The 20,259-nt window shown below is 41.8% G+C and overlaps 1 protein-coding gene across 2 annotated transcripts in view; it reads right to left on the bottom strand.

The window, feature by feature from the left end:
- Window positions 1-20,259, bottom strand: part of GAD1 (glutamate decarboxylase 1) — a 40,946-nt gene that overhangs the window by 4,026 nt on the left and 16,661 nt on the right. The window contains exons 6-14 of one of the 2 annotated variants that reach the window (XM_021702751.1): window positions 18,568-18,658; window positions 11,138-11,250; window positions 9,928-10,043; window positions 9,764-9,843; window positions 9,486-9,540; window positions 8,069-8,185; window positions 6,835-6,899; window positions 3,197-3,275; window positions 1,940-2,089 (exon numbers count right to left, since the gene is read on the bottom strand). In XM_021702751.1, coding sequence (XP_021558426.1) covers window positions 1,940-2,089; window positions 3,197-3,275; window positions 6,835-6,899; window positions 8,069-8,185; window positions 9,486-9,540; window positions 9,764-9,843; window positions 9,928-10,043; window positions 11,138-11,250; window positions 18,568-18,658 — 866 coding nt within the window. Of the gene's footprint in view, window positions 1-1,939; window positions 2,090-3,196; window positions 3,276-6,834; window positions 6,900-8,068; window positions 8,186-9,485; window positions 9,541-9,763; window positions 9,844-9,927; window positions 10,044-11,137; window positions 11,251-12,676; window positions 12,714-18,567; window positions 18,659-20,259 lie in introns of those variants that run through there. The other variant, XM_021702752.1, reaches the window with a different exon arrangement.

Raw genomic sequence — 20,259 nt, 5'->3', positions numbered from 1 at the left:
GCAGTAAGAAATTTTAATAGCATTTTGACAGAGTAATTTTATGTCTACTGACTCTAGTTTTAAAAATTGATGTTTAAACTTTATATAGTTTTTTCATTTTTCCAGCAATTCATCATCATTTATTGTATTGGTCCATGATAGGTTAAACAACAACAACAACTGGTTCTTCACCACAGAGTTTGTGAAATACTACTTTAGAACCCACCTCCCCAACCGTAAGTCCTAGCCAAGCATGTCCCCATACTCCCTGGCAGGCTACCTTGCACATAACACAGTATCATTTCTTTTCGGTGCCAGGCAGGCAGGCAGGTGGGGAAGCCATTGGTTTGAGTACATGCCCTGAGATTGCAGTAGTAGCTCTAGCTATTGACAAACTGGCTGAGCTCAAGTTTCAAAAGCCAGCATGGCTGATTAATAACAGCGGCATGGGGGTTGTTGAGTGGGTCGGTGTTAGCAAGGTGAGCAGATGCACAAGGCTGGCTTGTGGATTGTTAATGGACTTGGGCAGAATCCAACACAGGCAAAGCATGAGCCTCCCCAAGTAGTCACTGCTGAGTGTGATACCTTGGCCAGTCCACTTTCTTATTTTTTTTTTCCTTTTGAAAGATTTTATTTATTTATTTGTCAGGCAGAGAGAGAGAGAAAGAGAGAGAGAGGAGAGCACACGTATACAAGCAGGGGGAGCGGCAGGCAGAGGGAGAAGCAGACTCCCCGCTGAGCAGGGAGCCCAATGCAGGGCTCGATCCCAGGACCCTGGGATCATGACCTAAGCTGAAGGCAGATGCTCAACCAACTGAGCCATGCAGGTGTCCCTTGGCCAGTCCACTTTCCACTTGAGAAAGAAGCCCGCACTGGGGTCCCACCTCAGCAACCAATGCACTATGCGCCAAACTCCTGGCAGATGGTTCAAGAGGTTATTGTTAGGCAAAATGAAGACATAAATTACTGATGTAGGCCATATGGTCATTATATTTCTAAATGATAGGGCTCTTTCTCTTGTTGCAATTCATGGCTATTTATATGCTTAAAATACCTATGATTACTTTGTGGTAGAAATCAGACTATTTCTATATTAAAACAAAATGACTTAATGAAGAAGAAAACTAATAATCCATCAAATCCTTCCTACAGAAAAAACATTTGATTAGATGTTTTGCTGGAAAACTTTGTTATTTTGGTATTAGTAGATATAATCTTAAATGTGGAAATTATTAAAATTACTCTACAGTAGGTAAATAAAAACAATGGTTGCATAATAAAGCTGTGAAATCAAAATTGCCTTAGTTGACTGCATACTTTTGAAACAAATAGCCGAAATGGCAATCCTCTCCCTCACCCATATTTAGGGGGAGATTCCAATAGTTTGCTTTTTTTTTTTAGACACAGAAATGCAATCCGAAAGGTTGATGAATGCAGATGCAGTATGCCTTAGTCTAGCAGTAGGATTTCTCAGAATAAAGTATGCAGTTTTCCAGAATAGCATATAAAGTACAAATAATGGGAAAGCCATTATTTAATAGAACTAAAAACTGTCGCATATCTCCCATGATTTGAAGCCTCATAAAGAAATTCAGGGTTCTGCATAGAATAATGCAGTAATTTTATCTCTCTTTCTCTACATCTGCACTAAATAATTTCAGCATCCCTAAGGATTATGGAGAAAGTCCTTATCTTGGCAAAATTTTTAGTTGTTACAAGAGAAAGTTACAAGAAAACTCCATGTTAATTCAAATTGAGGAGACTGAATGGAAGGAGGGAGATTCTGACATAAGGGATAAAGTGATCTCATTTGCAAACAAAGCAAATACAGTTAGCTCAATTATCTAGATATTGATTACACACATATTAAATTATCTGTGATATATCTTTGCCTCTCTTTTGCCAGCCAGCCTCTGCAAATTGCATTTCTGCTCTATGTCCTGAATTCTCTCCTTTGTACCTTTGCTTTCCACATCAGCCAGAACTTGAAAATGTCCACGTGGCGGCCACACTGGATTGCCTTGTCCCCAGTGTCATAGGAGACATCATACTGCTTGTCTGGCTGGAAAAGGTATCCGGCACACATCTGGTTGCATCCTTGGAGTATACCCTATCATGAAAATCAAGACAAGCTTGCATCTGTATTCGTCGGTCAGAGATGTGAATGGCTTTGAAACAGGGCTGGTGGGAAGGAGGAACTTGGGATCGCATGCAACCTTTCTTCTAATGTCTTCATAAGACCTTGCATTTGTTCTGATATCTTTTTCGAAAACCACCCTTGGAAAAACTTCTGCCCCTTTCTCTCTGTCACTCTGACTAGAAAATGATTTTTTAGTCTCAAATGCTTACAAGAAGGGACCCACCGTCCCCTCTAGGGAGCATTTGGGGTGTTTCGGGTTGTTTCCAAGACTGGGAAGTTCTATGGCATTCAGCGGACAAGGGTTGGGGATATAAACTCCCTGCGCAGGTGGAACAGTCTCATGCTGTGAAGAATTTCCCTCCCCCAAAGTGCCCCCCTCCCCAAGTCTTCTAGACTTTTCCAGGATCTCCTGTAATGTTAACAGACACTCTATTAGGAAAGTAGTAAAGGGCTTGGGCAGGTTCTGGCTCCTACAAGCTGGAGACAGATTTTTGGAATGCCTCAGTGTACACACATTTTATTGGAGCAACAATGCTTTTGAAAGCAGGGTCCTATTATTAGACACTTAAAGAACTAACTTGTTTACAGAAGCTTTTTAGTCAACATTCCTTATTGTTCTAAGTTGACATTTGCAGTTGTTGTTCTGCCTAATTTACTTCAGCTCTTGGGACCACACACGCATGCTAAGAATTTGTAGTATGTTTAGGGAGCACTTTTTGTGTTCACTGAGGTGAGGGTTGGTGGCTCACCCAATGGCGCTCACTTTTGCTTGTACAAACAGGAAGGAATGAGCAATGAAATAACGTCCTTACAGTTTCCGTCACTTAAAAGGCCCTGAGCGCTGAACAGTAGGAAGGGCAGTAGAGGGCAAGAGCCAAGAGGAGGCACGAGCTGGCTGTAGGCTCAGAGACAAGGGCAGGAAAGAACTGCAATGGTAGTTTCAATGGGGCTGTCAATCTTGCGTGTTTGTCAAGTACAGGAAACCAAATCCAGACCAGAACGAAAACACGCTTTTCTCCTCTTGTGCCTCGTAAAGGACATTCAGGCTGCCAGCTCATCTTTGGAGGAGGTACAGACCTTTTCCTTGACAAGAATGGCAGAGCACTGCAACAGCACGCCCATCATCTTGTGAGGGTTCCAGGTGACTGAGTTGGCCCTGAAAGAAGCACATGATGCACTCTGAGGAGAAGGTGCAGGAGTCAGCGAGAGGCAACTGTCCTCTTGAGGAAAACGCCACCTGTTGCAACTGGAGTCGGTATATACGTTTTCGATGCCTACTCCCCCAGATTGGCTAATCAAACAGTAAACAAATATTTTGCAGGCAGTCTCAGGGTCCTACGTTGCAGACTGCCTCTTCTAAATAACCGCTATTAATAATAGCTAACATTCATGAAGAGCGTTTATTATGTGTCCTATTGTTCTAAGAGCTTTACGGGCATTATATCAGTATGGTATGGTGGTTGGGAACTCAGGCTTTGGAGCCGGACTGTCCAAGCCTGAATCCTGGCTTTGACATTGGCGAGTTTGGGCAAGTAACCTAACTCCTCTGTGCCTCAGTGTTCCCATCAGTAAAATGGGGGGGGGGGGGAATAGTGTCTCCCTCCCATAAGTTAATAAAGGATAAATGAGTAGACACATACAAAACGCTAATAACCACTCCTGGAATATCTAATTCTCACAACAACCCTATGATGTAGGGTTTTACATGGAGAAACCGAGGCATGAAAGGGTTAAATGCATCACCCAAAGTCAAACAGCCGGGCAGTGCCAGAGCCAAGATTCAAGTCCAGGGAGTCGGACTGCAGAGCCAGCGCTCATAACCCTTCCACCAGCCTGCCTCCTTCTTGGCAGCGGACCCTGGCTTCCCTCTGCCTTCCTGTCCTTATTTATCAAATGGGCTGGCGATGAGGAAGCATGAAGAGTGACACCTAAAAGCAGGGATCACTTGGATAACTCTAGATTTTGACTCCTTAGCAGCATTGTTGAAGTGCCAAATGAGCAGGATCTTGCCAGTGTAGGTTGCAGTGATGGCTGAACAAGCAGGGTTTCCTAGCAACCATATCAGTCGTTCAGACACAATAAAACGGTTAAGGAGCACGCTGGCTAAGCCATTCCAGAGACAACTAAGTCGAGTGCCTGCTGCCTAAAACAGGGTAACTTGCTTCAGTGGTTTACAGACTCCTTCCCAATGGCCTGGCCCACAGCCTGGCCCCACTTTCATACCTGTGAAGGATATTTTCCCCAGATACAGCTCTGAATTACACTGCCTCTGTTCTCCCTAGAGCTAAATCCTTGCTGTGAATTTTTAACCTCTTCATCTTGGTGAGGTCCTCTAGATGGAGAAGTAAGCCTGAAGTACTTTTCGCCTTTGCACATAGTACGATAACCTTTGTGAAAGAGACCTGTGAAGAATTCTTTAAAAAGGTGACTAAATGTTTATCACAGTAAAAATCATCAGTGTCGGGCCATATTTAAAAGGTAGTGGATTTAATCAATTTTCTCATAGCTATCATTCACTGAGTCATTAAAATTTTTTTTTAAATATTTTTTAAAAGATTTTATTTATTTATCTGAGAGAGAGAATAAGAGAGAGCGCATGCGCACAAGAGTGGGGAGCAGGAGAGGGAGAAGCAGACTCCCCGCTGAGCAGGGAGCCCAATGTGGGACTCGATCCCAGGACTCCAGGATCATGACCTGAGCCGAAGGCAGTTGCTTAACCAACTGAGCCACCCAGGTGCCCTAAAATTTTTTATTTAGATCTCATAAAATGTCTTAAATGGTTTTTTGAATGTCTTAGAGGTCAGAAGTAAATGGTTCTTTGCTGTTCCAAGTATAAAGTAACAAGACATGATATGGATTCAATTTCTTTTAGAAGACGTATGTGCTTTAAAATGTTAGAAAGATCTGTGCAAAATGTTTCAGGTTTTCCTGGACTCAAAGATGGAAAATGGAAATTGCCTGAGAAATCTAAAGTTGAATTGGACTGGCTCATCTACATTTAGTATATTATCCTCCAAGTCACAGGGTCGTATAATTATGCTTCAAAGAGTCCGTCCTACCCACCTTGATCCTGGCCTTCCAAAACTGAAGGGAAGAGGCACAGTAGAGATAACTGAAACTCAAGCCAGAGTCCTTGCTGTGAGAGAAGCCACTGGTGGGTTTTCCCTGCTCCCAGCCCACCTCTCCACTTCACTCTGCTCTCACCTCTTCTACTTTGCTCCAGCCACACTGGCCTCTTTGATGGTCCTCCAATTTGCCAAGAACAGTCCTACCCCAGGGCCTTCATACTTGCCCTTCCACCACCTGGAATACTCTTTTATGTATCCTTGCTTCCTGTCTCCTTTTATCCCAGTATCCACTGCAATGTCACATCCTCAGGAAGGCCTCTGACTACCCTGTCTCAAATGGCATGCCTTTGTCCTTACTACCCTCCTTTATTTTTCTTTACTATGAGGCAGACTGAATATCTCCTTGTTTATGAACAGCTAGCTCACTGGATGGTAAGCTTCAGGAAGGTAAATCTCTTAGTTGATAACACCTTCTAGATACTGCCTTATTTTTCCTACGTGTACCAGATACACATTTTTTTTAGAAAAGTGCCATAGATGGCTAGACTGAAGGCAGGTAACTGAGTATTCACATCCATGCCTGCCTGGCTCATGACAGGTGCTCAGTAATATTTGCTTAATGAATAAATGAATCAAAGTGAGCTCGTTTTGGATCAAATCTTTGGAGTCAGGTTAAAATCATGTTTGGTTTATGACTACATTCTCTCTGATCAGAAGCTTCTGTTCCTGACACGAAATGTGCCAGGTTAGCAAGTGAACACAAGAAATGGTTCTAATTCTAGCTGGTGGGGTAGGGGCCTGGTTCTCCTAGGTCAAGGTAGGGGTGTCCTGGCAGCAGTGAATGACTTGGGAAAAGCCCAGATGGGTTTCGATGCCTCAGTGCTCCTCTGGGTAATCTTCTTTGCCTCTTCAGCCCCTGTAGGTGACAGGAGAGGGGACTGCCATTTGCAATGGGTGCAAGATCCAAACATGCCAAAGGCTTTGACCGCCAACCAAATAAACTCAGTGATTGAGAAGAACAGGGAACAAAGGGGGGGCTTCAGTTTGGGAGCTTGTGCAGAAATGGCTCCGATACTGGGCCAGAAAAAATAAAAAGTAGAATGGGTTAGGGAAAAAAAATCATATTTAGCTTAGAACCACCCACTGAACTTAAATGGTGAGCAAGAAAATAAATTAGTTAGATCAACTGATCAACTGAGTTAGATCAACTACATTAGTTAGAACTACCCCACTCTCAGCAGTAAATTTAATGAGAGAGAAGAGTGGACTGAATCCGGGCCCCTTTCTGTGCCCTTGGCAAACTCTCCCTTAGCCTCTAGATCCCTGCACTGCTTACTTTCTCTTCTCTACCAGCTGGCCACCTAGCAATCACGTCTGTCGTGCTTACCACATTGTGTTGTCACTGTTTACTTATCTTTCTCTCTTTCTAAATGGTGAACTCACTGAGGACTCGTTTGACTGGGAATCATTTTTGATTTCCCAGGGCCTAGCATACAATAATTGCTCAGTAAATGCCTACTGAACTAAGGTGGACCTAGTCTGATGGAAGTAAGACGCTGGGAATCAGGGTGGGGAACATCAGTGGACGGGGCGGCCCAGCACGTCTGACGGCCTGGATGAAAGGCGGCCCTGAGTTCAGGCCCTTACCTTTCTATGCCACTGAGTTTGTGGCGGTGCTTCCTGGACATGAGCAGCCCGCCGCCCCAGGCAGCCTGTGAGGACAGAGACAGGGGAGGGAGGGGGAGCAGTGACATTTAAGACTCACAAACCAATCACTCCACACCTCTAGTAAAATATGAAAGAGAACGTAAATGGTGAAAAGCATGAGTTTGTTTGACAAAAGGAACCCACAATTGATTGTTCAACCAGTGGCAGTTGTAATTATTTATCATCTGTCACTTCTTCATCAAAAGTTCCTCCAGGTTAACCGCAGAGGGGCTGTGCGAATGATACAGATAAATCGGGTCTGAGCCTGGGGTGCCAAGACCCAAGGGGGCCCAGCATCCTGTGGAAAGCCAAGGACGCTCAGTGAGCCCCACCATGGCTCTGGAAGTGACCCAAAGGACTGGAGCCTGCCATCCAATTCTCCCTAGGGTAGAATTCTAAGGGCTCCTGAAAAAAAGTCAGAAAGCAGCAACTCTGCCAGGCTCGGAGGTCCCACAACAGGGAGACATTTTTGTGGGTACGCTGATGCATGTTTACTGAACGGCTTGGGACACCACATGCCACAACAACAGCCTTTGTTGGTCATGTGCTCAACAGTCGGGCAAATTACCCAACTGTCCAGTTGTGAGAAGTTATACCCATAAGAGAATGGAGAGAGAAAAAGGAAAAAATACACCCAGTCTCACATGTGGAAAATGTACCTTTTATGTTCCTAGGAAAATTTGGGACTAAATCTCTTTGTTGATAACACCTTCCTATAGGGCCATATTTTTCCTACATGCAGATACATGGGTTTTTTTTTTTTTTAAAGGGTCATAGATGGCTAGACTGAAGGCAGGCAGCTGAGTGTCTGGATTCATGGCTACTTTCTATATGTTGTAGCTTATACTTTTTTTTCCCTCCGAAACCAGCTATATTCCACTCTGTAGCCATTTATCTAGACACAAGCTTCCTGGAAAGGTGAGGGGGACTGTATTCTCACAAGGACCGCAGAAGACAGCGATGGGCCAGGGAGGAGCCGGATGAGTCCTAGATGATGTACAGGCCTGTAGTATGTACCCATCATGAATGGCCAGCTGGAGGCCACAGGAGGGCGAGCTGATGGGACGTAGAGAGAGGGCTGGCTGGGGCATGGGGAGAAGCTTGCAGCAAATTGTAAAGCAGAGCGGTTTCCACCCCCTAATGGACTGGCTACACTGTGAGTGATAGCACTTACATCGACATGTAGCCATAGGTTATATTTCTCACATATATCTGCAATCTCCTGTATTGGATCAAAAGCTCCATACACCGTCGTACCAGCAGTTGCATTGACATAGAGAGGAACAAATCCCTACAAGGGAAGAAAGACAGGCTGATGAGTCTTTTTAACCCTCTCCTTTCCACATGAAGTAGAAGAGCTGCAATAGCCTTTCTTTCTAACAGAGATCAGCTAAGCCGATGTGCTGTCAGATACGGTATCTGGGAGAATTCTCTGTTGGTCCATTTACTCATTCGTTCAACAAATAGCTTTTGAGCAACATTTATGCGCCAGGCCCTGTTTGCTGAGCTGTAGAGGACTACGGCAGTGAGCACAACAGATGGAGATTTCTGTCCTCATGGAGCTAACATTCTAGTGGGGAGTGACAGACAACAAACAAAATTAAAGCAGCAAAATACACAGTATGTTCAACAGCGATAAGTTCTACGGCAAAGAGGAAAGCAGGAAAGAGTAATAATAAGTGTTTGAAGTGATGGGCGGGTAGCTCTGAACATCATCTGGGTCTTATACATTTTAGAAGCTGTGTTGCTCTAAGGGTATTGATGTAATAATTATACTGAGGCATTGTTTGGTTATTTAAAACACAGTGGAAGCTGAAACATTCACGAATAGTCGACACAGTAAAATTTTCACGTGAACAAGAAATACGCGAGTGAGTGGAGTAATACGGCTAAGACAGGCTTGGGAGAATCTAGGAGTCCTAGGTTTTTTTCAAGCTCAGCTCCACCCATGCCCGTTGCTCAGTCCTAGTGAGATTTCCATCCATCTCCTCTACTGACCAGCAAACAGCTAAGGCTAGAGAATGAGGTACAAGGATGTAACCAAAACAACGAGTTGGTAAATGCCTGATAGCTACCTGGCAGTGCCTTGTGGATACATCTGTTCTGTCAGGTTTTTGTTGTTGTTGTTTAATAGAATTTATTGAGGCTAGATTCACCAAGTACCATGGGCCATCTGCCAAGGCATGGAAGCACTCTGCTAAACAGAAGCCTAAGCTAAAATGGTATTTGTTAAAATGAGACTATACCTAACAAGTAGCAAGTAAAAAGCTCAATTAGGCTGTATCTTCATGATGATTGGGTAGTGGATTTATTGAAGTACATCAAACTAATCATTTGGCATAATAAAGATAGGAAAAGTGGCTTAATTAAGACTGAGTTTCTCATTTAAAAAAAAAAATGACATTGTATAGACACAGGTTTAAGGTGGAATCATCTCAAATTGGAAATAAGCAAATACCTGACATTATAATTTTAGAAACACAATAAAATTACCTCTTATATTATCAAAGACTTTTATTGTCTAGGGAAGAAAGAAGATATTTTTAAAAATTTGTATTCACCAGAGTTTCAGTGCACCACAGAGTACATACCTTTTGCTTGGCATCAAGAATTTTTGCCTCTAAATCAGCTGGAATTATCTTCCCTCTATAATTATTTAAAAGGAAGAGAAATTAAAATGAAGAATCAATGAGATTGCACATGAAAGAAACTTCAGCAGCAGCAAAAAGTAATTTAATCGGATATTTTCAACAGACCATTAGCAGCTTGGCACACTGTACTGAGTCAGTGCTTAAGCACAATAAAACAAATTTAACAGATGAACACATTTAATACATCAAGAACCTAATATTCACTCTCCCCTGCCTACCTTTCATTGCACTTTATCAAAATCACATTGTCAGTTCCAAAGCCAAGTGCAGCTCCAGCCTTCTTTATGGAATAGTGACTCTGCAACAAACAGAGGATTGAGGTTAGAAATTAGACAGTCCCTTGTAAAACACCATAATCCACAAGCAAGAGCACCCAACTCACGTGTTCCGAGGTGAAGAGGACCAGTTTGGGAATGGCCGCCATGCCCTTTGTCTTAACTTCCGGGAAGAACTTGTAGCGAGCGGCCATGATGCTGTACATGTTGGAGATGGCTCCCCCTATGAGCAAGCGGATACATTGGGAGGTATGAAGCTCCATCATTATTGTTTCTAATAACGAAGACCGAGCTGGTGTCTTAAGAGACAAGGGAGGCAGAAAGGGGAGGGACAATATCCTGATAGGTTTTGCTGGCTTCCCTATTGCCAGGCTTCCCTCTGGTCCTTGGGAATACGAGTAGTCACACTCATTACCAAAGCCATCTAGGCAATTTGGCTGGAGGTGATTCATGTACTCCAAGGCCCATTCCACCTGAAGCCTAGACAGAGATATAAGAGGTGGCAATGGCAGTGGCTGCAAAGAGACAGGTGAGTTACAACTTTCCTGCTTTGACATTCTGCTCCATCTATTTACTGAACAAAGATGAATCTATTCTCTGAGTCAGAAAGACAGAAAAAGGGAGAGTAATGGAGCCTACAGAAGGAAACAGTGACATTGCCTGGATACTCTCCTCAAAGAATAGCTCAACTGAGTTATTGAGTCATTTGGGAGAGCTCTAAGTTTATTAAAATAAAACTAAACTTGTCTTTACTTAAATAAAGATCACAAGGAGAATGGAGGTAACTAGATATGTCTGGCAATTCCTTGACAATTAAACAGGCAAATTCACGGCCAACTTGAATTGCCTGGACAATTGTAATTCTTATTTCTTTTCTTCCCCTTGTACACAATCATGCTGCTCTGACACCACCCCACAGTGCTTCTTACCTTCAAGAATATCTGTCCTTGTTTTGAAGATTCTTATTGTATTTACATCAAACTAAAGAGTCAAAGTAGATACACTATTTTGGCTGAAATTGGTTAGTCAGTTGATAATGTTGATTCACTGATTCCCAGACTAAGCAAATTGTTCTTGACGGACTAGTTGTTTAGCATGATTTGAACACAACCTTTGTCAGCTTATACAGCTGAGGCACAAGCTCTGTTAGACAGTGCACACAGTATGCAGTATTCTTGCTAGCCTTCGCCCTGACAAAGACAGGGCAGGAGTATTGAAAAAAATATCTTTTAAGGTCGGTATTCTTTCACAAACTCACTTTACGTTTAGTGTTCTACAAATCTTGAGGAGAGTCAGGGAAAGAGAAGAGAAACATACCAGGAGAAAATATCCCATCACCGTCTTTACTTGACCATCCAACTATCTCTCTCATCTTCTTAAGTGTTATTTGCTCCATGAGGACAAATACTGGTGCAATTTCATATGTAAACCTGAAAAGGTGGTGAGAAAAAAAATGAACACACAGAAGTCATACCACTTGTTTGGGGAACACAGATGATAGGTTTAGTACTTGTACTTGGGTTCTAAAAAAAGGTGTATTCAAAACCCCTAAAACATTTATTTCCTGGAAATGCAGTAAGTCACCAATCATAAAATATCAGAAACCAGCCGGGGTTACCTAGAGAGGTGGTGGAAGTGCCTGCTCTGTGCTTTCTCATCAACAAAATAGATTTTTATCTGAATGGAATGTCTTAGATGTGGTCCACCCAGAAAAATAGAAGGAAAGAAAATGACTTTCCTGGGTCTCCTTCACCTCTAAGATCTAAGATGATGCAAATGTTAATTGAAAAAATGTATTCTAAGATCTACATAAAATTGGTTTGCAACTGACCGAAACCGACTGCCAGTTTCATACTTGTAGAATCTATAAAACCCAGAGCCAAAATCTATCTTTTAAAAACAATGTAAACATCTGAACGCTAACTGTGAATCTAATTGGAAATATTGACCCAGGTTTTAAAGATCTCAATATAATTATCTACATGGTTTTTCTACTGATAATCCCCAAGGACAGCTATGTTTCTATAATTTCTGAAGTCAGTATCCGTCAAGAATAATTATAAGTGATGATTTTCTAATTACCAATTATAAATAATAAGAAGATAGTCAACTGGCATACACAGCTAACTGCAGGCTATCAGATATCCTGGTAGGCTAGCTTTGTCTTCTAACAAACCGATTTAGAAGTAGCAAGCCATACTCTTCTCAAAGCAATTGAGAACAGAAGCACAGTCAAATAGACTAATCATTGAAACAAGATTGTGTTACCAAGGATAGGGCTTAAGAGAATTCAAAGAAGGCCCATCCATAGAAAATTAAGCCAGAAAACAAAAAGATATTTACTGACTCTGAGGCTCTTTGTCTTTCTGCTTTTTGTTTGGTCTTCTTAAGCATTAAAGCCAGTGGGCTCGGCTCAGACCATGCTTGCTGAAGAGAGATTCCTAGATTGACTCAGCCAAGTGATATGGGGAGACTTTACCATTGATTAGGGTGTTTGGGCTGAACACCAATGCTGAGGACTAATGGGAATTCTTGCTGGCTTAATGATTTAGAAAAGCTATTTGCAAGGATGAGGTAACAATTGTACAATAAGACACAGGTGAAGCTACTAAGTTTTAATCATGGAGTTGGGGGGAAGCCATCAAATTAATCACTTGGTGGTAAAAGAGGACAAAGAGATCCTGGAGGACACTCAGGATATATCTGTTGGTAGAAGAATTTTGTTTCCAAAAAGAATATGTCCATTTTCCTTGGGAGGACCCTTGAAATTTAGGAGGAAGACCCTTGGAAATCATGTGTTCAGTTACCATCACCTCTGGAGGTCACAATCATGCTTTGGTTCTGCTCTGAGCCCCATCACCGTAGCAACCAACACTCCCTCATGTCTGATGGCCTGATAAAGGAAGAAGAAGAGAAGGATTCCTGGTTTAGCCTGTGCTGCTGAGTGCACCCAAGAGGCAAACTCATGATGTGCTTCCAACCATTCTTGAACAAACGTGGTATCAATAGTGCCACTGAGTTTTGGAAATGTTGGAATGGCAAAAATGTTTGCATGGTGGAGAGGTACTGGTGGCGTGTGTGCTGGAATTTCCCTGGGAAAAGGCAAGGAACAAATGGAATCACACACCATAATATCAGAACCTTATCAAGGATTAGATGAAAGCTGAGTGGGAGTCAAGTCCGTGTTAGATGGCCAGGCAGGAACCACATGGGGAAGGGAGAAGGGATGGCACTGAAGGCCAGGGGGTTGGTCCACTTCATGATTTAAATCAATTTAGATCCTAGGTTTGTATGAATTAGTGATTCCACGTAAGGACCAGGAACATGGCCACTACTCTCAGGATTAGGCGGAAGAGTCTAGAGAGTTTGACCATGAGACTATTTGATCTCATCTGTTTCAGTTTTCTTATCTGTACCAGGTACCCAGTTCCTAAATTTGTCTCTCAGTTTTGTTCAATAAATACATATTGAGTGACTATTCTCTGCTAGGTGGCATCTTACGTACTGAGGAGACGAAGATGTTATGACACCATTCCCAGCCTTGAGGAGGAAACTTACTAGGATGAGTCCAGCATCTGCTTCTTGGCCTTGCAGCATCCTTTTGACAGTCCCTGCTGGGGTCTGAAGGACCAGTTATCCCATAGCTAACACCAAGCTTATTCTGATCCACGGCGTTAGTCCTGACATCCTCTTCTGGAAGCTGATAGATTGGTCCATGGCTGTTGATCCTCAGCCAAGCCTGACAAATGGGCTAACATAGCGTTCTCTGTTTCTGACACTTTTCTTATCCTTCCTTCCCATCCTGGACCATGTTAACAACTGGGAGTCTGCTTATACCCAAAGCCTTATAGAAGGCCTTGAAGTTCACCCTACAGCAGTGGTTTTTAATTGGGGTCATGGAAGCCTCTGGGAATCCTAGGAAAGCTATGGTCCCTCTCTCCAGGAAGAAAATGAGGATATGGACATCATTTTTGTATTATAGGAGATTCTTTTCTTGCAACCTGAACTCCAAGTTAGGTACCCTTTCCCTACATGACAGAGAAAAGTAAATAAAGCCAAGAGATCAAAGGTCAAATATGGATTCAAAAGAAGCTGGTTAGATGCTAAAGCCAGAGTACAAGATGACATTTCAGAATCAGAGAACAAGAAGTTAAAACTGCAAAAGGCTGTGGGATGAAGTTAAGAACATGGGATTGGAAGTAAGGGCTCAAAACAGGATGGTGATGATCATGAGTGACACTCTAAAGGAGAGTTCAGAGACTTTCTATGTTCTGAGTAGGGTAGTGGGTCTGCCCTTTTTAGTGGTTCAACTCAACTTCTTAGTGGGATTCACTCCAAACTAAGGCAAATCGTTAAGAAGCTGTATTTCTCTTGTGGCAAAGTTTGCTGGTTGCTAACCAGTATCAATTTTCCCTTGCTTCATTCAGGGTTGCAATTCACCTAGATCAAAGACTACATTTTCTAGCCTCCCTAGGTGTGGCCATGGGACTAAGTTCTGGCTAAAGAGATGCTATGGGAACTGTTGTGTGGAACTTCTGAAAAGGTTTCTTAGAAGGAAAGAGTGTGTTCCCTTTTTGAGCGCTTGCCCTCCCTCCCTCTTCTCCTTTCTTTCCTCCATCTCCCTCCCTCCCTCCCTCCCTCCCTCCCTCCTTTCCTTCCTTCCTTCCTCCCTCTTTCCCTCCTTCCCTCCCTCCCTCCTAATTCTGGAACACATAAGTGATGGCTAGAGCTCCAGCAGCCAGCCTGCACCATGAGGTGACTCTGAGTATGAGAGCCATGTGCTATAGTATGGATTGGAAAGTCACAAGGAACCTGGATCCCTGGTGACTGTCAAACTGGGAACTTCTTTAATCAGAAAAAGAAATAGTTTTCTATGTGGACTCTCTAACTATACACTCCTCTTAGATTTCTCCTTCTTACAGATGTGGCAGGTGGCCCATCTTCACCTTAAAAGGTAACATGTCTGAGGGGAAACTTAGCGAGACTCTCTGGTTTCCAGAGATAATGACATACAGAAACAAAAGAGCTGGGAGGCATCTCAAATGGCGACAGTGACCTGTGTGGTGGCTGCCCCTCCTAGGTGTGTTCATTGCACCTTGCATACACTGGGCACTTAAGACTGGCGCCTTCTCCAGTCTTCAGAGCCACTCTATAGGATGGATATTATTATCTCTCATTTTCTGAAGGAGGAACTGAGGCTCAAAGAAATCCAGTGATTTGCTTTAAGATCTCAGTATGTTTCAGAGTCAGAATTCCCAGGCTTTTTACCTCCCAGCTGCTTTTCTATGACAAACGAGATCTGCTTACTGCAGGTTCCTCTCTAACAACCTGCCTAGCAGTACAAAATGACTGATAACTCCCACAGAAAATTTCTCCTGTGTAATTTCTATGAAAATAAAGCACGGGATACTTGAAACCATAACCTCATAACAAAGGGCTGTGATAGATCTTGCCATTGAGATTATGTATTGTCATTAGGTGCTTGAGGGAAGGCTGTTGTTTGCACTTGGGCACTGCTCAGCCTGCACAGTTGTGCTCAGGAGCCCTGTTTTGGAAGAAAAGAGCTGAACATGCCATGAATAACTACATATTTGTGAAGTCTTCTTTGGGTCTTCACTGGGTCCTTGCTTGGAAGAATAGATCTCAAAGCTATATGCACAGGCAGGTGTAAAAGCATGAACATCAACGTTCTTTCTACTTTCTGTGAGCAGTCAGATCCCTTAAAATTTGCTACTTGAATTGGGAGCCTGGATAGTTCTTTCTGAAAGACTATACTGAGGAATATAGTTGTTACTATTTCCAGTGCCACCCAAATGCAATGATAGTGCAGGTCATCAACATGAGTATGTCACTAATTAAATCCTACTCTGCCAAAGACAAATCCTTTTGTCATTCTTTCCCAGGTTTATTTTGAACACTGTCCCCAGTTGGAGAAGAAACTGTCCTGAGGGAGCAAATTTCTGCATCAGCTTCTGACAGTGCTGCCACATTTCATGATCTTCCAGGGGAACGGACTTAGAACAATTTCTAGATAATAGTTATTACTTCTTCAGACAATGCCTTGTCTCTAGAACTGACAGAAACCATTTCACTATTTTAAATAACCTTCTCTATCGATCTGCTGGAATTGGGTCATATTTTACAAATATCCACTGTGTTCAGTACAGCTGCAATTACTATGTGCCATTTAGTTGGACTGGCCTTGACCTCAGATGGCTGGGACATATTTTAGTGTTTCATGGCTGAGCTGAGGTAAGGAAAGAGTAAGGGGCTTGATTTTATGAACACACACAAAAAGGAGAATTTGTGAGATCTCTCTGATTGAAGAAAAGCCTTTTAGGAGAATATCTGGTCATGAACGGTTCAAAAGAGTGAGTTCCTTTTATTTACCTTGAGATTGGGATATATGCACTTAAAGATGCTGAGTGAATTCAGAGCCTATGTTAATATGAGTACTTGGGCTTTAATGGATATATACCTTTCACTCTACTTTTCTCATTAAAAAGTTGTACTTCCCAATTTAAAATTGTTCCTTAGTGTGAGATGCTCCAATTAAGCATTAGTGTCTTTTTTCAAGTTATAATTAGTACATTATGATGTCTGGGCTTGCTGATATATTTTATCTCACAAATCATACCACAGTAAAGGTTGCAAAGGCAAGTTTTTTGTTAGAGGAGGCCATATAAGCACTTGAATCTTTGACCCCAATTCCTCTTGGCTCTTCATAGCCTCAGTGCTCCAACACAGACACTCCATGAAGTTAACCATGACTTGCAAACAGGGAGCATGAAAATCATTTTTGTTTCCAATTAATTTAATCTTTAGTGCCTTTTAGCACTAAAGGCTTCACTTGTCACATTTGCTTTTAAAAAATTTGTCACTGTTGTTTTAAGTTAGCAAACAAAGCAGGAATCCTTAATTAATAGAAACTTTTCTTTCTTTTTTTTTTTTTTTTTAAGATTTTCTTTATTTATTTGAGATAGAGAGAGAGAGCACAAGCTGGGGAACAGAGGGAGAGGGAGAGGCAAGCTCCCCACTGAGCAGGGAGCCAGATGCGGGCTTGATCCCAGGACCCTGGGATCATGACATGAGCCAAAGGCAGATGCTTAACCAACTGAGCCACCCAGGTGCCCCAGTAGAAACTTTTCTGAATGTAGTTAGATATTTTGAGTCACAGCATTAAATAGCTTTGGCACACACATGTATCAATGTATAATTTTAAAAAAAGATTTATTTATTTATTTGAGAGAGAGGGAGAATGAGAACTCACGGGAGGGGCAGGTGTAGGGTAGAGGGAGAGGGAAAGTCTTAAGGAGACTCTGTGTTGAGTGTGGAATCCTACTTGAGGCTTGATCTCACAACCCTGAGATCACAACCTGAGCCGAAACCAAGAGTCAGATGCTTAACCAACTGTGTTACCCAGCCACCCCAATGTATAATTTAAAGTGACTTTTCAGGTTTTGTGGCTGGTAGTAGCTTGTTTAAGAAAAATAGAATACCTGGAACTTCAATAACTTACATTCTATCTTGATATCAAATGGAATTTCTCATTTTAAACAATATCCCCCTTTCACCTAAATTTGTTTTTCAAATCTACTTTACCATGAACTTAAAAAGTGGATGGTTATTTTCTAAGTATTTCCACAGTAACTAAAACTTATATAATTCTTATGTAGCTATTTAAAGAATTATTGTTAGAAACTTGTTTTATTATTTTCCCCTGGATATTTTAGTAGAATGTGGTTCCATGGGCTGGGTGTATAGATAATCCTAAAATATTATCACAGTGTTGAGAGAAAAGACAGTACTAAGTAGGGTATAATGACCCTCCATCAACTGGTAACCCGTCCTTGTCTCCAAAGAGGGCATGTGTATGTAGAGGAAATTCTGGGGTGATTGCAAGACTACCCAGGAAGTACTTGCACCCCAGGACCTTAGAGTCACTTTCATATAAATGTATAAGAAATTGGAAATGAATGAAGGCTTTGTCAACCCAAACAAGTATGGAAAAAAATGTCAAATTTAGAAAAACAATGAGTTACTTTGAAAGGAATATATATCACTATCAGTTGAATTTTGTTTTAGAATTTTTAGGTAAGCAATAGGTTGATCAAACTGGTTTGTGGCTCTCTGGCAGCTTTAACTGTAAAGGAAATATAACCCTAAATGATGAGGACCAATCTACTTAGATAGGAAAACGGACCAAGATCATATTCCAAAATATGGAATGGACCACTTTAGATACATCATTAAGGGACATGGAGTCTTTTAACATGAAATTTCACACTAAATTCTGAAAGCTAGAATTATTCTTTCTCACGACCATGTTCTTATTAAATTGCATTATTCATTAAAAATAGCTTATTGAGTATTTACTATTATTTTTTTTAAAAGATTTTATTTATTTATTTGACAGAGAGACACAGCAAGAGAGGGAACACAAGCAGAGGGAGTGGGAGAGGGAGAAGCAGGCTTCCCGCTGAGCAGGGAGCCCGATGTGGGGCTCAATCCCAGGACCCTGGGACCATGACCTGAGCCGAAGGCAGACGCTTAACGACTGAGCCACCCAGGCGCCCGAATATTTACTATTAAATCAGAACTGTGATAAAGCTAAAAGATTTTAAGAGAAAAGATGACTAGGAAAACTGTAATAAATTATTATAGAACCATTGGAAGTGCACTTTTAAAGCAACAAGCCATAATCACATATCATGGTTGCTTATATGAAAATAATATGTGGAACTTACATATTGGTATTGGCAGTTGATGTCAGCCATTCTCCAGCTAAACCAATGATATCCAATCCAGTAGAGAGCTGGTTGAAAAATCGAGGATGACCTGGGAAGATGAGTAACAGGCAAGCATCAAGGCAAACCCAAATTTTTTAAGCTGTCTCCAAAGCAAAAGGCTGGCCATACTGATGGTGCCTCCATCCCAGCAGTCTAACAGGACTGCCCAAGGATATTGGGGAAGGAAGGGCGGGTTGACCCTTACTATACTAACCTTTAGCATTAATGATGTTCCCCAAACTTATGCTTCTGAAGCAGAATGCTTTTAAAGTTAAAAAAAAAAAAATCCTATGTCATGACACTAATAATCTTTCTGGTATCTAATTTGTTGATTTTCAGATGAACTTCTCTGTCATAATAATTTTTTAAATTACAAATCAGGATGTGGTGGTCCTAGTTTTATTTATAAATATTTCAACTTTCAATTTAACATCTCAAGGGTTCAAGATCAAGTAGATCAACATTTACTGATGGAGGAGAGCCTGCAGGCCTCAGAGAGGGTCTGTGGCTCTGTGGACCAAAGTGCCAGCTCTGAGGCTGATGTTGAGGGCATGCCGTCTCTGGATCTCTGTGTCACTCAAATATGATGTCAAGCATTGGTGTCTTTTGCCCATATATAGTCAGGTGACCATTAAACTAAATTTATTGCTGAGATAGATGACCTGGCATCTCCTCTGTGAAACTGAGGCAAATATAGCCTCCTTTACTCATCAAGTTGTTGGTAAAATAATTGTTATTACTTTATAACTCTGAAACCCTTTGCAACACAGAGGATGCTTTAACAAGCTTTGTTCTCAGCAAATTCAGGATTGTTGCCAAGTTTTGGCCAACTTGGCGTGCACAGGAAATCTCGATCCCACATCAGCAGGCTTGGCTAGGCTGTCGCGAAGGTGTCAATGCAATAGATTATCTAGGGGTGTGTGACAGAGAACTGGTGTTAGGGAGATATGCTGACTGCTGTGTTTCCAGTAGAAATTGCTTTTGCCTCTGAAATAACTGTCAGAGAGCTGAATGTTCCTGGTCTGAGCCCCCTCTCTGAAAATGTCTATTCCTCCTTGGATGTAATGGAGACTCATTTAGAACATCCAGACTATGACTTCTTAGAGTATACTAATCACCATATCTCCAGAGTCCTCAAAAAATATTCCTGCTCCTCAGGGGAAAAAATGAAAGATTCATAGACAGTAAGCTTAGTGTAATTATGGGACCAGATTCCAGACATTCATGTAGATTACTCTAAATGCTTAAGCCAGTCCACTTTATTCTACTTTGCTCACTGCCAACAGAATCTACAAGATCTCCTGCAACCTAACAAATTTTGTTGCTATCCATTAAAAAAATGCGCAATATCCATTTGAAAACTTTTAATAAATGTTTTTTAAAAGATATTATTTATTTATTTGAGAGAGACAGAGATAGCAATGAGAGAGCAAGAGAGAGCATAAGCGGGGAGGAGAGGGAGAAGCAGGCTCCCCACTGAGCAGGGAGCCCGATGTGGGACTCGACCCCAGTACCCTGGGATCCTGACCTGAGCCAAACACAGACACTCAACCGACTGAGCCACCCAGGCACCCCATAACAATAAACATTTCAAGACAAGACCATATATATATATATATATATATATATATATATATATATATATATATA

This window comes from Neomonachus schauinslandi, chromosome 3, assembly GCF_002201575.2.
Source record: "Neomonachus schauinslandi chromosome 3, ASM220157v2, whole genome shotgun sequence".
Classification (NCBI taxonomy): domain Eukaryota; kingdom Metazoa; phylum Chordata; class Mammalia; order Carnivora; family Phocidae; genus Neomonachus; species Neomonachus schauinslandi.
Note: the sequence above shows the minus strand (reverse complement) of the source record. Positions and strands in the feature narration are given on the sequence as shown.